General features: G+C 39.4%; 1 protein-coding gene across 3 annotated transcripts in view; it reads right to left on the bottom strand.

Moving 5' to 3' along the window:
• sipa1l2a (signal-induced proliferation-associated 1like 2, genome duplicate a) overlaps positions 1 to 16,985 on the bottom strand; it is a 113,786-nt gene that overhangs the window by 34,816 nt on the left and 61,985 nt on the right. For all 3 annotated transcript variants that reach the window (XM_088933951.1, XM_088933950.1, XM_088933952.1), the window contains exons 6-9: positions 16,777 to 16,880; positions 14,714 to 14,871; positions 13,611 to 14,187; positions 4,796 to 5,070 (exon numbers count right to left, since the gene is read on the bottom strand). In XM_088933951.1, coding sequence (XP_088790077.1) covers positions 4,796 to 5,070; positions 13,611 to 14,187; positions 14,714 to 14,871; positions 16,777 to 16,880 — 1,114 coding nt within the window. The remainder of the gene's footprint in view (positions 1 to 4,795; positions 5,071 to 13,610; positions 14,188 to 14,713; positions 14,872 to 16,776; positions 16,881 to 16,985) is intronic.

Below are 16,985 nucleotides of genomic sequence, written 5' to 3' on the forward strand. Positions count from 1 at the left end.
CACTGCAAAATGCAGCATACTCAATAACACAATGCTGAGTTTACCAGTACACACGTCTGACCTCTGTATGGCACATCATTATACCCTATTAATTGTCTGGTCTACCCTATTACCCTCTGACCTTCCTAGATTGTTATTTCTGGGGTGAGTGTGAGGGGAAAGGGAGTTAGGTAAACATAATGTATTTAAATTGGTGTGATTAAATCAGATTAGAGTCTTATAGAGCATTATTTCCTTTAATTATTATATGATGTAAAAGCATTGTGATAGCCAGAAAGATGCTGTTTATTTCAATAAAACCCTATTTTCTTTTGGCAGGTGTCAGGTAAAATGCACGGGGGTTACTGCCATATAATGTGTGCCATGAACCACCAGTTGGGCACCACACTTCAGCGCTGGATTGAGATGGATCCTCCTGTATGCCAAACACTTTAGGATTCTTTGGGATGAAAAGTGCTATACAGATACAAGCAAATATTATTAATCAATTTCCCCAGATCCCAGATCTCCAAGTAAGAGACCAGCTTTTAACAATGGCAAATACTCAAATGTTCAAAACTTAGTGAGCAGCAATGACTGTTATGAAAGCCAACTGAGTCATCTCAACTTTAGGTGTTATGGAAATGAAGATCACACAACATATCTTTAACTTGCAGAACAAACTACTTTTATAGCAAGCTTTTTTTACTAGCTTCTGCCCAGGAACATTATACATCAGCTCCAGTGCACATCAAAATCAGCATGGCATGCCAATACGTGAGCCACTATGGTAGCTACTGTTGGATGGAGCTGAACTGTAGCTCTTCTTACTCGTGGTAAGATCAAGATCAACTAAATTGCTTGTAACAGGCTACAAAGCATTTGTCAATAGCAATCAATTAAGTGGTTTTGACAGCTCAGTCCTTTAATGCATGGCCCCTTGTCTTTGCTTAACTCTAGCTGTGCTGACAGGCCAATACATCCACCTCAAACTCAATGCTGACATTGATCTGGCAGCACAGAATAATCTGATATTCAAGCTCTGAAAAAGGACAGATAACTGTAAAACCTATCACCATAATGCAAAAGTTCAGGAAGAATTATTAAAGTTCTATCATAATGAAACAGTTTTGCAATCTTCTCCTCACTCCTGTTTTGTCCTAGAATCAATCAACTGGATTATTGCACTCACAATATTATTTAGCACTGGGAAGATGCAAGATTCTTTCACATTTTCAGTCTTTACACTTAATTTGATAAAAGAAATTGTTTCTTTTCCATTTCCTCATTTTGATAGAAGGGACTGGTGTAATTTGCCAATGCTAGATCACAGATAGACATCCCTCAGTTTCTCAGTCTACCACACATAAAAGCTATCTAATATATTGCTAGAAGAAATTTAGGTCCGGTTTCACCAAATAGATGCTGCTCATCCACAAACTCTCTGCCTTTCTCAATTTGTGTGCTAAACGTCCCAATAAGTACATTTCTACTACATGGTACACTATAAATTCATACAATGTTTAATGCATTCATTAATCCTTTTGGAACCACATAAGTGTTATAATTAGGAATTCTGCTCTCTGCATAAATAAACACATTTTCTGGTTGGGGTGATCTAATATTAGATACATATCTCATTTTGTTCAAGACAGCACATTGAAAACCTTAAAAGGCCGGAGCCGTTAAAGACCCTAAATAAAGAACACGTAAATAAAAATACTGATGTTACAAATCTAGCCGACATTCTGTACATCTTCAGCCACAGCAACAGACAAGTACTGTTACTAAAGGGATGTTTACATAGATTATTTTTAAATCTTGACTTCATTACGGAAGCATCAAGGGTCTATGTGCTATAGTTAAAAACAACCGAAAAAACATGTCCTCTGCATTGGGTTTCGTAAGCTTTTTTTAAATAAGTCTTTGACAAACTACATCTGTGAATATTTGCAGCTGGGCTGGTTGTCTCCTCACATGGAGTTGTTCTGTGTGTGCGTGTGCGTCTATCTGCTTCCAGTGGGTGAATGGGGTTTGAATTTTCCCACAAATTCCTTTGGCTTGAGATAACGCTGAAAACACTAGCACTCATTGTTGACTTGAACGTTTTTCCACTTGTGTTAAACAGTTAAGGGTCCTCTCGGATTCCTCAGCCAGCCCTACAGACGGCCCACACTTACACGGGAAGATTAAGCAAACACAATAGTTCCCCCCCAAAAAAAAAGCAAAAACAGAAATCGAAAAGAACACCGTCGGGTGTCAGCATTGTAAAGCCAGCACGGATCAAGGGCTTCTACAGAGCTAAACCAGGCGGCAGAAACAAAGAAGGAACCAGGCACATGGAATGGAAGGCCAAGCAGAACCCAGGACTGTGCATCGCTGACAAAGACACGACTGTCTGAGCATTCACAAGATAAATAACACGCTGGCAAGAACAGACTCAGGAAGCATCACCTTCTTAACATGATTACACACACACAAAACACGCTGCTCTAATCTCGCAATTTGCTTATGACAGCAAAAAAAAAAGGCCTGGATGAGATCCAGGAGCTGTCATGTCTATTGTTGGGGAAAGATTTATGTCCTCCTGCCCTCTGGTTCCCCAGTTATTTTTGCATTGGGGGATTTCTTTAAGTCTCTTGTCTGATACGTTTTTTGTAGAAAAATGCACTCGCACCTGCCGCCGGTTGTACCCAAGTCCGAAGAAGCAACGTCAAAACAGTTATTCTACCTATATTTAAAACTGCTGGGTGCTTTGCTGAAAAATGTCTCTCTACATCAAAGTATATAGTTCTGTAGTGGCGGAAACTCTAGTCAGGAGTCAGCAAGTTACCACTTTGTTTACAAAGGTAATGGCTGTCCTTGTTTTTATTTAAGGTACAGTACATCTGTCTAATGTTGCTTGGTGTATTCAAATTGAAGTGCCTGGTTAAGGGCTTAGAAAATGTTATGATTAAAAATTATACGAAAATACTATAGTATATGAAAATAATTGACCTAGCTATTACCAACCCTAAAAAACACCAAATTAAGCAAAATAATTAAACCAAAATTTAGGAGTAAAGGCAATGAATGTCTGAGATTAAAAGATCTAGGCTATTTCACTTAATGTACTGTATACTGTATGTCTTTGCTTTTTATTACGATTAAACAGCAGTATTCCTTTCTGAGCAAGCACTGTCTTTGTCCAATGTGAGGCTCTCAAAAACCAAATACTTTAAAACATAATTGCACAAATAACTAACAGAATGCAAATTGAAATCTGCTGTTTGTAATCCATAAACTCTCTCAGATGCTACTGGAATTGTTATGTCATTAATCAAGTGGATTGTCTTGTTATCATTAGCAAGAAACGCTGACTAGGAGTCTGCTAGTTTTCAAACCAGATGGTTTGCAGCTATCTTATAAATGTATCTTTTAAGACTGTGATAAATTTGACATTATCCTTGTCATTATCAGTATATTATAGAAAATATGTTACAAACTAGCAACATGGATTTGCATTCAGATAAATTTCTTTGAAAAACATTTTATTTCTTGTAATAAATGTTTAAATTTTCTACTTGCATGGGTAAAATGGCACTCTGTAAAAATGCTTATAAAGCTGAATTTAGAGTTCCAGGTATTTAATACAAAGTAATAAACCACTACATTGCAAGATGAAACCTGTTGTCATTTTATCAAGTGGAAGTAATCAAGCATTAAAAATCAGTGTTGCTAATCTCATTTAAGAATAGCATAGGACCCTTGACAAAAAAAAGTCTTAAAATTTGTACAAAGCTGTACTTTTATTGATCATCATCACACTAAAGATTCAAGGACATCAGTTCTTACAGTAGATAAATTGAATCTGAGATTCAGAAAGTAAAACAAGTAACAGAATAGCGACAACTTTTATCTTCTTTCATTCGCCAATGTTTCTCAGCTAGACATCCAACAGTCACTTTTGTAACATAGTGCTTGGTCAGCCACTGAATCTCTATGTGTGTGAATTAACACACTGAAAGTGGGACTGGATGACAAGGTCCCACATGCCCACAACGTAATATCTAACCACATGAAAGATGATGGACAGTAACCTTGCCTGGACACAATTTAAGGGGAAAGCGAAATGGAGAAAAAGGAAACTTGAGTTCAAAATATTGTGATTTTAATATCCTGTTCCAATAACCTTTCTAAAACAACAAGACCCGCAGTGTCCCAGGTCTTCATTTAAAAACAAATTCTGTGTGCTTTCGGATGACATCATTTGGCAGAACAGGACAGCTGGAAGATCTTACACTGAGACGTGTGACGAGCTGGATCAGCTAAGATCAAACCACAGTTTGATCAACCCCAATGGCAGCAAGTATGTGGAGAGATGCTGTTTAAGAGATGCAACCTTTACAAAACACACTTAAAAGCAAAGTGTGGATACCACTTCAGACCCGTGCAATTCTGCCCTGCATGGCTGTTGATCAGTTACTAACTAATCAGCGTCCTTTCATTTTTAATGTTTTTCTGTTCTTATCATGTTAGCTCATGCCCTGGTTTTTGCAGCTCAATTTCCTAGTGGTTCTGAGCTACACTGGAGTGTTATTATTTAAAGTATGTTTGCAAAACAACCTGTGCTGCAGGCATAACAAAAACTCTTTTATATCTATATCCTATCGCTGCGGTTTACACAAAAATGTCCTCAGCTCAGTGGAATCGCTGTTGCAGAAGCAGGTTGTTTGTTGTTTATACTCAGAAGGATCATATTTACACTGTAGCATCCACACCTTCACATCTTTTCACGATTCTGCACAGAGAGCAGCCGGAAAAAGACGGATGTTACCTCCTGGGTGAGCCGTCCTCATGCGGCTGGATGATCACCACCTTCACGGTCACAGACGTCCGCAAGAGGTCAATCATTTGCTCGTGGGTCAGGGTTGCCACGGCAACTTTGCAAATCTCAACCAGGCGGCTCCCTTGCCGCAGGCCGGCCTTCCACGCAAACCCAAACGGCTCCACGTCGGCCACGATCCCCTCAAAGTTCACATGGAATCCGAGCTGGCCAAGGCCATTCCTCCGCAGGGTCATTTCTGAAGTCTCACAGCCCCTGGTTACAATCTAAATTAAAAACGGCAGAGAAAGAGAGAGAAAAATGAAAATGCCATTGTTAAGTCAGTATCTCTGGAGATTTGGTTTCCTTAAAAAAAAAAGAAAGATGGAGATTCCTTTTCAGGTCAATTAATCTGGGTGTCTTTTCTGCTTAAAGTTCTAAGCAACGGCAAACATTATCCCCCCCCCCCCCCCATACACAAACAATGAAGAGGGCAAGCTGTAGTTAAGAGAAGGTTTCCTAAAAGGAAACAAAAGGTCTGGAGTCTAGCAGGCTCCTCTGTAGCTCAAGGCAATTCTGGCCTGCATGGCTGTTGATTTTCAACAGCAGGTTTACAGATAACAAGCAGAGGACCGCTCAAGAAAAAGGCTTTCGGGCAAGCTGTACACACAAAGAGATCAGCTTCCCAAGCTTTGTGAAAAGCTTTTCCCATTGAGAGAAGTTATAGACTATATTGAGGCCAGAGAAACTCAAAGGTAAGGGACATTTCTGGTGAAGACATTCTGTCTTCCGACATGTGCTCACAAAAAACTTCACATCTCATGGCTAAACAGTATGTTATCACCACAAATTCATCTTTTTTTCTGCATTTCTAATTATTGAAAACAATGCATTCCATGAGGTCTGCAAACACGTACAGAAGGACAGTAGACCGCTACAGAATTAATTTACTTTGTGGTGCCAAAGCATTTAATTTTATCACACACTGATACACAAAGATCTCTGACAAGAAATAGTTCACTAACTGTGTAAAATGACACACTGTACCTGTACTGTACAAGCATGACTATCAAGTACAGGAATGTATTAAGCTGAACTGTTCCCGCTCACAAACTTTCCTTGACTGCACATACTAAAAGCATACCGTAGTTGCTTCACAACACATTTATGTTGCATGGTCATTTGTACAACAGTGAGCTATACCATGCTTGAAACTGAAATCAAACAGCTCTATATTTAACTACACATCTGGTAACCTTTACATAAGGCTGTGGATTTAATGAGCATATTCAATTCATTAAAAATGTGCTTTCCAAATGTATTTTCCACTGGGAAAAAAAAATGTTTTGGTATCATTTTGTACACAGATTTCCCATTTAAATTGATCAGAAATAACAGTCTTTAGCAGAAAGTGCATGTCAATTAGAAACATACAGTACATCTATATGAAACATCTTTCAGCCCATGAATCATCCCAATAAAGCTGTAGACATCCTTTAAAAAACTGAACTATATACCACTCTGCATAGTAAAAATTTAAATCCATTTCTGTAGGTTTGCATAGTGCCATGCAGTGCCGAAAAATGCTGTTTATTTTTTTCCCCTAAAATAATACCAGTTAAGTAGAGTTTAGTTGTCAACAGGCAAAATTACAAATAAGCCCATGTAATGAATCAAAAGATGATGTTGAAAATTATGCTGAAGGACACTGAGTCAATAAACAATTCCTACACAAAAATGTTTCTCATTAGGAAGTAGAAATCCCCAATGGAAAGAGACAGATGAGTATACAACAAGGGCCTGATTGGGGAATTACTGTATTCAGCACCCAGAACCTCCTACGCAGTCAGATTGTATCCATTTGTTCTTTTTCCAGCACAAGTGGCTTTACAAAGCGACCTGCCCTTTTCACATCTGGGCTGGCTCACATTACATCACAGCTTCAGCAGCCTTTAAATCTTGTGGTGAGCGGCGCCTGAAACACGATGCCGTAAAAGCCTCCACACAGAAACAAAAGGGAGCACGCCGTCTGGCCAGTGCTGGGATTCAGAAGGAGGTGGCACACCAGCACCAACTGATACTAAAGGACATGAGCTGCCAGAACGACTGATTGTTGTTTAAACTGTCCAGCTTTGCTTAAATCCTCACTGTACCATCTGGTGGGCAGCAGCTAGTATTCTGCCCTTGCAGTCCCATCCAGTTTCCTCCCAGAAAAGGGTATTTGCACATTATGTTACCTCTGCAAGGCAACCCGGTTTCCCTTCAGTACAAGAAGACTTGTGACGAGGTCCTGTTCCTATTAGTGAAGGTTTTGTATTCTTCCAACTCAGGGTAAATATTGCCTAGACTATACATGTGTGACTACAAACCTCTCTTTTCCTACTGATACTGATTCCAAATCAGGGTAAATATTGCCTAGACTATATCTACATGTGTGACTACAAACCTCTCTTTTCCTACTGATACTGATTCCAAATCAGCGTAAATATTGCCTAGACTATATCTACATGTGTGTCTACAAACCTCTCTTTTCCTACTGATACTGGTTCTTCTTCTGCACACACAGTCAAGGACATACACAACATCAAAGCAGCAGTTAAGAAAACAGGATGAATCCATTTGAGAGATGCGGATGCTTGCATTGTCTCGAGTCATGGTACAATGAATATTACTGTCCTCTTTTGTCTGTATCTTTTAAGACCACTTTGAACAAAGTATCATGAGCTACAACGATGGCTTGTGCAGCAGTGAATAATTACCTCCATAATTATCTTATTCATGGCAGATGTACAGTAAACCCACATTAATTACCCTTTCATTAGTGACACTCGTTTCACAAGAGCACTTCAAAGCAAGTGGTGGCAACTGAACAACCAGCTTTGACAGTGATGGGTCAGCTACCATAGCAAAGGTTTATAATTAGAGAGGGTATTATTATTTCCTTTAGCAGCTGGTGCCAAAACTGCACAGCTCCAGTGTGCAGTTCTAATCTTAGTGGCCCTCACCCAAATGGCCAGTCTACAATGCTTCATCTGAGAAGATGCATAGAGCGGTCCAGACTGTGTTAATCCCAAAGAAGCACTGGCACTGAATTTCACTTGTCTTCTGTCATGTACCAGAAAACCCTTCCTCAGCTTGGCTTCAGGAAAGGTGCTTCTACACAGGTGCTCTGCCCTCATATTTTCCAAGACCTCCAGGTTACAGAATTTCCTGACTGTTCAACAATCTTTAAAATATCTCTTAAGGGTGGCTTTCAAAATCTATTTGAGGTTTAATCTCCCCCAAAAGGGAAAATTCCTTAAATTCTGAAATACAAAATGCGCTGAAGAGATGCAATTCAGAGTTATCGATTTATTGTAACCGCTAGCTGTTCAGTGTCACACTGCAACAGCCCTGGGACATTGTAAAACCAAGAGCATGACATGAGTCTAATTGATATTGTAAACTGCCAGTGCGGTTTGACAAGCCCTGCCATCCTCAGTTCATTTTTAAACAGCAATGTTCATTCATTTTTGCTCATTTAATTGCTGCGCTATTCTAAGACATGTCAATCTCTCCTCTGTGATGTGACTGAACTCAGGGTATGGGAACAAACCAATGAAAAGATAAACATACCTATGCTACAGAATTTTGTTTGATCATTCTGTGTCTCTGAGCCTGCAGTCTAATAAGGATGCCGATGTTCTTCTGCATTTGTTCTGTTCTAAGTCTGTTCCATCATTTTCCTCACCTTAGACCATGATCTTCCACCCAGTTACTGCAACCCACTTTCTCATTTTTCTATATTCCCAATGCTTGGATCCTGGAGCTAGAATAAGACATTGAATATCCATGTCCTGATATACAATGACATCAGAAACCTAAACGCTAGACCCAGGACAGCAGACCCAGGAAACCTCAGCTACGTCACTTGTATGACTTTCGCTAGAGACCCAGGACAGCATGATCCCGACCCTTCAGTTAGACTGTTCAGGGCCTAAAGTAATTAAATGTACCACAAACGCATTGGTTGGTAGAGGGCAATGATTGGGCCTGGTACCCCCAGAGGCTTCCTCTCTCCCACTGGGAGTTATTGTTTTTCTGTCCCCGACACCAATGTGGTCAACTGTTTCTGTACAATATTCTTAACTGCTATATCATTCTCTAAAGCACTTTGAGGCAAACTGTTATGAAGGGCAGTATTGCTAATAAAAATTAGATGTATTGATTGATTTCAAACAATAAGCTGTGATTTTGCAGGCCTGTGAGAAGGGAAATCCACACTTATGTATTTCATGTGTTAGCAGCTGTCAGACCTAGTTCCAAATCTGAGCAAGGATGTCATCTTTTAATGATAAACTGAATGGGATTATTAATTATGTAATAAAACAGGTCAAAATAAAGATGTTTTGTTGCTTCAATGAGGGAAATAACACTCAGATCTCACATATCAGGCTTTTCCAGGGTTTTCTACGGCTCCAGCAAAATCTAATTAACAATGCTGCTGTCAAATAACTGGAATGCAGAGAACAGTATTAATTTTAATTAACTGTACTTCATGTAGTCACCTTGAATAGAGGTATCAGCTAAATTAATAACAGCAATTTTATGTCAAAATCAGCCTTTACAGAATGTGTAAGCTAAAGAGAGGACATTTATTCTAAATGCTGGTCTCTCACACGTAGACAGCACCATGAACAATGGTTCTCTTAATGATCAGACGAGAAAGACTTTGAAACCCACACTGTCCCGAGTCCAGAAGAAAACAGGAAGTCTGAGGAAAACAAGATAAACACTCAGTCCATGTTGTTCATAGTAAAGCAAATTTCTAGACAAAGATAAAAAAAACATTTATACTTCTCAAAAACCACTTTGTTAGTGCAACTTCCCACTGATTTAGCAAAACTATAGGTACATCACTGTATTAATATTATTAGTGTGGTCCTTAAGGATACAGGGCTGTGTTTTTTTCATCAAAACGTTTTCATCACTTTAAAGAAGTCCAAACTTACAAACTCCAGATGCTAAAAATAAATTAAAAGCATTAAAAAGCATTTTATTAATGCTAAAATTAGGTGGCTGAAATATCTGTGTCACTCCTCCACTTGGGTTGCTTTGACATGAAAAATAAAGTGAGTCGATGAAAGCTTTATGATGGCAAACACCAGAACTCGTCTCATTGCAGAATACTAGAATAGAGCACACAAGAGGTCAGAGTATGGAAGAAAGGATCTTGTTTTGAGTGCTTGGGACTCCATTTGCACAAACAGCTCAGCTGTCCTCTCACACCCCCTGAAGAGCTGCTAATGAGAAGACATTCCTGATATGGGGACAGCTGAAATCATGAATTCATACTGTATGCCTGGCAAAAAAAAGCTGGAAGCTGGATACACTCACAGGAGACAGGGAAGAGATGAATTACAGTATTTTAGCCTCACGAAAATAACACAGCAAATCTCATCGTAAAAACACACATAAAGATGCTAAAAGAATCCAAAACGATTTTCAGTGTTTCACAAAAAACAGGTTCCACTGGGTTAAAAAAATCTGGAGAAGGCCTTCACACAAGCCACCTATGAATCAAGTATTACACTTGGCTTTGAAATTAAAGCAGACCAGAGCTTGAACAGTTTTACTTCAATGACTGCCTTTAAGACTGGCAACAGTCCATTTATTAGAGGTAGAAGGCCAAACACCACTGATATTACTAGTCTTACTGTGACTAGCACCTGTTTGTGCTTAATTCATAGTTGTACAGAAAGACATCTTGAAGCCTGCCTTACTCACCTGTAATCAGCCCAACCTGTACAAATTAGGTTCATGTTGCTGATGACCTACAGTACTTTACCTTCCCTTGAAAACCACCCATGTAATGCTGGGGAAAAGGCAAAGCCTAGCAAGGTTTTATTATAACAACAACAATAATAATGCTATGGGAAATCAGATCTAAAAATAGCAAATATTGTTTCAACCACATATCAAGTTTCAACCACAGCCTCACTCAAAAAAAAAGTCTCCTCAGATAACCTATATCATCTGCCAAGGGTTTCAGTGAAGAGAGAAACTGCTTCACTGCTTTTGCAAATAGCTACGACTAAACCAGCTGAATTAGATGTCTGAGAATCTCTTCATCTTAAAGCAAGTGGCTGAAACAAGCTGGGGGATTATGACTCTGATCCATTTTTATTCCCATGTCTGAGTAGGCTAGACGTCATTTAACCGTGTCCAACATCTCTGCTGCAGAACAGGTCACTCAACAGTACTAGTTTTCATCCACCATATCCACTTAGTCAGCGAATATTGTAATGGACTACTCTTAACCTCTACAATGGCCTCAAGGCAATGAATAACATTCAAACACCTGGATGTCTGCTGAATTACTTCATGTTCCAGACAAAGAGCATTCTGTAACCTTGACAACGAGGATGACGCTCCCTAGTGCAGAATGTCTTACTCATAAATGTGGTGTTCTTCAATTGGTACGTGGGTGTGTGAGAGTGTGCAGGCCAGTTTTCACTTTTTTGGAAAAAAAAAGAAATATGGTGGTACCACGTACTGTAACCATATCACCTGCCTCTTCTTTAAACATCCACTTAATATGCTTAATCACATAAATCATTTTAGAAGACTCGTCGTATAATACTGCAAAATTTAAATGAAGAATCATACACATTCCTCGTCAGTCAGTTCATGAATAGGAAGCCAAATAAAATTGATTTTCACAGCACGAGTGTGATTTGTGAGGAGACGCTACTCGAGGGAGCCTGCAGCCCCACCACAGCTCTGAAAAGCAGACTAGGAGTCATGCAGAAGTCATGCCTTCCGTAGCTCAGAACCACAATGACAAAGAAACAGAAATGAAGAGGGAAACACATGGAAAACCTATTAAAGAGCAGAGAGCTGCGAACAGGATGTAGGACAAGACATTCAACTTGTATGTAAGACTGGATGATTGGCTTTGTTATATATTGCTATGTCATATATTACTCCTGGGGTCTCAGAAATGGCAGGCCCTCATCAAGAAGAACAACAAAGCACTCAGTCCTGCTGGGACTGGTGGCAGACAAATGTCAATCATTTCCTTGTTAGGAACAGGACTGCATAAACATATCTGGTGTGCAAGCACTACATCTGGCATTCATGCAGACTAGACTGGAGATTGGTTGTGTGACAATTACAGAAGCAGGACCAGAACCATCAAAAACAAAGACTTTTAACTTTGTTCTCTGTAAAGGAGCTGTGTTTCCAATCATGAGTAATTGCTTTGCATATGGATAATCATGCTGCATCTTTGAGAATTACATAGATGTATCACTATATCACGATACAGAAAAAGAACCAAGAACAGTTTGGGCCACTTAATGTATTAGTCAAAAAAAGATACATAAAAAACCCATAAGAAGATTCTGCATTTTAGAAATAGAAAAAGAAGGGGCACTTTTTATAATTGCTAATTTAGCAACAAGAATTTGCATGCCTGGACCTTAGTTGTTGCTTTTTAATCCTTTACATTTTCTTGTTGAAGTATTGAGGACATCGATATGATAGAACATACTGTGCTCTAACAATGATAATGTTTCAACAGAATAATCAGAAAGAAGTCAGTTTCCAAACTCTCATTCGGATAAAACAAGAAACTTTCACTCACTGAACTGATTTTGGATAAAGATCACCTCATTTTAGCCCCTCCCAGAAGTTCCTTATAAAATAAACTATTTGCAAATAAAAGCGATCAAAAACAAAAAGCGTTAGCTCTCGCAAAGGGAATCACTAAAACGTATCTGTGAAACGTAACCACACTAAGAAGCTTTGTAAAACAAATCCCAGATTTCCTACATCAAGGGGAAAGCTTTTTAATGATTGGCTTGGATCAGAAAACTACTTTCTTCAGCCAGATGCCACAGATTTCATGCACCAACTTAAGCATCCCTTTGAGTAACTGACAAGCCAGAAAAAAGAAGAATCACTGCTGCTGTAGACTTCACGGCTGATAGGTCCTTATACTGTATTTTTCAGTTCTCATTAGCAGTGGATGGCAGAGGGACAGTGGACATTGATGTGTAGAGTAATTATCTTATAAGAAGCCACTGTTTTCATCTTCCTGAACAGTCTTAAAAATAAAGCAAAAATAAGGATGGGAATGTGTTGAGCAGAGGGAACTGGCTCAAGACAAATGCAGAGTGAAGAGGTTTGGAGATTTTATTAACGAAGATTCAGAGTATTATGTGGCACATGCAACCAATCTGGTGCTGTTGTTTTCCCATTTTTCTTATTTTATTGCATACACCTTGTGTTCTTCCCAAAATGGACACCATTTTTGTTCAAAATCACCATTAGCCAAACTTCATGCAGTTTAATTTGAGTTGTTAACGGTCTGTACTGTTATAGTTACCTCAACAAATACTGCAATTATTCATAATTTATTATTGTTATTATTACAGATATATAAGGAAGAAGAAATGTATACTAAACATATTACATCTTCTACAGGATTTATGTAACAGGAATAAGAAATTCCAGCCCTGTGTGTAACCATTCATTCCTCGGTGCACAGATAAGATAATACACTTACAGCTCTAAATTATTTGAAATCTCTCTCTCTCAGAGCTGAGCCAAAAACATCCCAAAAATCTTTGCCAAGAAAAGACTCCGATGCCCTGTGTGATAACCAGCTGCAGACTTTGCTTTAGTTCCTGACTCTTCCCTGGGGATATCTGGCATGTATTGGTAGAGCCTGTTTAAAATTACAAGTGTTTGAGGAAAAAACGAAATTCAACACCACACACACGCAGATGTATGACGAAGGAGATGAGCGGCTGTGGAGAAAATACCTGTCCACAGGGCTTACCTCCAGCCTCTGCACAATCTCTCTGATGTCTTCGCCGCAGTTGTCCAAGGCAGACAGTACGACGCACTCCCCACGCTCATAGAAGATTTTGAGACTCATAAGACCCGAGGTCCAGCCTATAACGTCCCTGCAGGAGCAGTTGAACACCACGTTCTTGGACTCCTCCTCTATCAGCACGATGAACTCGTTGGAGATGCCGAGCAAACATTCAACGTCGGTGGTCTGCCCGAAGTCCCGGGCGATAACATTCCACGTGACGGCACCGATGCTGTGCAGGTGGGCAGCCTTCCTGGGCTTGCTCTTCTCCTTCTTCTTCGCCCCCAGCGTGATGAAGCTGAACTTCACCGTGGAGTCGATGGTTGCTGTTGTAACAAAGTTCTCCGCCAGGTCCTTCAAGTACTCCTGCCTTGTTCTGGTTGCCATGGCCCGGAACTTCTCCGATTTGTGGGCGGCGTTCTCCGCGTTAATGACCTTGGCCAGGAGAAAGTCCCTGAAAACAGCCGACTTGGGAAAAGTCACTCCTTTGGGAATCGGGGGACCGAAAGCAGGCACGTCCTTAGACCTTGAAACAGCCACGCTGAAATGGAGGAAGGGAAAACAAAGTGAATTTCCCCACTGGGGAAATGGTTCGAATGTTTTAGAGCCTTTACTATTTATTCCAAAAGCTCAAAGAGTACAGAGAATGCTCAAAACACACCCTTTTACTGTCTCCCATACTTACACTTATATCTAAGACAGTTCTCAGGGTATTCTTAATTATCCATATGTATAGTCTAAAAGTTCAGTAAAAATTTTTAGTCACTGTGTTAAACAGAGCAATACAGCCTGTACTGTTTAGCGTGTTTTGGGTGGTACGCATGCATTTTAGGTTGTAAAACTTTCTAGTCAAGTTGGATTGAGGTGAAACTTAGTTTTCTGGGTGCAACAACTACTTTAATTATAAAGAAATCAGACTCCTGATAAAAGGATCTTTCCTAGCAAAGATAAAAATTAAACATCACTTAATGACAGTGAGGATTTTACCTCCTTATTTGACAGTCTTCCAAAACCCCAAACCTCTTTGTTCCCTCCTGCCATTTAATCAAGTCGCAAAGCTTAGTTACCTGTAGCACACGTTTTCTGTGCAAGGGTTGTGTACTTTGACGATGACAAACACGTGCTGGAAGTGGGAGCGAATATTTTTCGGCGTAAAGGGAAGAGCCCCTGGCTCCTGAAATACGATGGTGACGATATCGTTTCCTATGTGCCTTTTCCTCAAGAGCTGGGGCAGAAAAAAAACGAATTAGGAAGTTAATCACACTTCCTGCAAGAGGGTTACGTCTGAGCAAGTGTTTTCCATGAGCATGTGAACTGGGCCACAAGTATCCTCTTGCATCTTGAGACAATTAGTTTCAATAAAAAGCTGTAAATCTGAGGGTTTGGTTTTGCTATAAAACCAGTTTAAAAGTGCACTCGTTGTAATGATCAGTATCAGATTACTGTACAGATGGCCCCATGACAGCGTAGTTATCGATGTATAGTACATACAGTACATGGTCCCCTGAATTACTCTTAAACTGACTTTATGCCTTAGACAGGTTACCTTCAGACCCTACAGAGTCACGAAATCTTCTACTGGTCCACATTAAACAGTCGCTGAAACTACTGGTGCTTATTAAACCAACATTTGAATATTGTCATTTATCAGTCGCCTTTTATTCATGACATGACTAGCACCTCACGAAAATAAAATCAGACATACCAGATTTCATTTCAGACGGCAATGATTCCTGTGGTCGAATTAAGAAAATTAAACAACGAGAGTATATGGATTTGTGATGCGGCTCATAAATAAAAATGATTTAAGGTGAAGCAGGGCAGCTGAAGAGAAGACTGAATGACCTATTTCGGTTTACCTTCTGGCCGATCACGGCCGGTTAGACAGATTAGCACTAATCTTGGGGCTATGAAACGTTATTCTGGGTAAACTGCTCTCATATTCATGCTAATAGAGGCCTGCAAAACAAGGGCGGTATCAGCTCTTCCCTCTGTTCTCCAATGACACTCATCCTTATGTGCAGCTCGGTGGTTTATCAAAAAGAAAAACACTTGGAGGATGGAGCGTCAGTGATGAACATTCAGCTTTCACCTAATTAATGTAATTTTTTTTATAGTTTTAAAGAGCACTGTAATATGTCTGTTATCACGACGCCTTGGCAGACAGGTTCAGAGGCTGGTTTCCCTTAAAGCTGGAAACTTACTTTACAGTTCAGTCTTTTCGACTGTAGGAGGACCAGATTAGATTGCCCTTTTAATCAGAGTATTGTCATAAACTTGCTCAAAAACAGCCACAATCCAGTGAATACCAGTTATTGTACTACACATTAACCACTGTTTATCATCCCATAGGAAAATTCTAATTAAACCTGTAAAATAACCATCTTTAGATGTATAATCAGTAAACAAAATAAAGAGACATACTATATTTTGATATACTCCAGATACAAGAAATGACAGTATCACACAATGTACTGTCAGCATAGACCTGTTTAAATGGTCAAAACATTTATCAAACAATCTAACTGCGATGTGTGTCGATCTATCACAAAATGATACAAGGACAATTTATTTATATTTTTCTTTCTCAGATAAGCCCCTTTTTGAACCATAATGAACATACTACAGAAAGAGTGGAAGCAAAGCATTTCAAGAATTGCCGGACCATTCCCCAGGATCACTGAAACATACTGCATCATGCTTTTAGTTTGCAAAGGAGCAAGCAAAAGTTTATACCATGCTGAAAAGAGAAGAAAAGAAACATAACGTTTTGGCTGTGGATCCTTCTTCATGCTTTTAGTTTTATGCTTTAAGCTGTCAGAAAAACATTAAACAGCAACAGGGGACTACAGAACAATATACAGCAGACTGAAGAAGAACACTTAACAAAAAATGAGGCGTTTCCAAAGAACAGCTTTAAAAATTATATAAATGCTAATAAAAAATATAAATATTAAAAATACAAAGGTAAAATCAGGACCTATGACACAAAATGGGCTCACATTGATTAAAGGGGATTTTGCAAAGGTTTTGCCTGAGCGATGCAGCCCACACATCTCTGTTACTCTGGTCTCACTGATCACTAAACAGAGGTTAAACAGGGCCATTCACCAGAGAATGGCACACTCACCTGTTGTCTGTTGTTAGGCGTGTAAGGAAGTAATGTCGATACATGAAACATTAACTCATAATCTTTGTAGGTAGTGTACAGAGAATGAGTGCCTGTGGAGTCCGCTGAAACAGACAGAAAACGACAATTTTAACAGAAAACAAAAATCCAATTCAAAGGACCGAACAGATTTTACAACAGCAATAATACTGTAGCATGCACATACATCA

This window comes from Atractosteus spatula, chromosome 15 (assembly GCF_055471065.1).
Source record: "Atractosteus spatula isolate fAtrSpa1 chromosome 15, fAtrSpa1.hap1, whole genome shotgun sequence".
NCBI lineage: Eukaryota > Metazoa > Chordata > Actinopteri > Semionotiformes > Lepisosteidae > Atractosteus > Atractosteus spatula.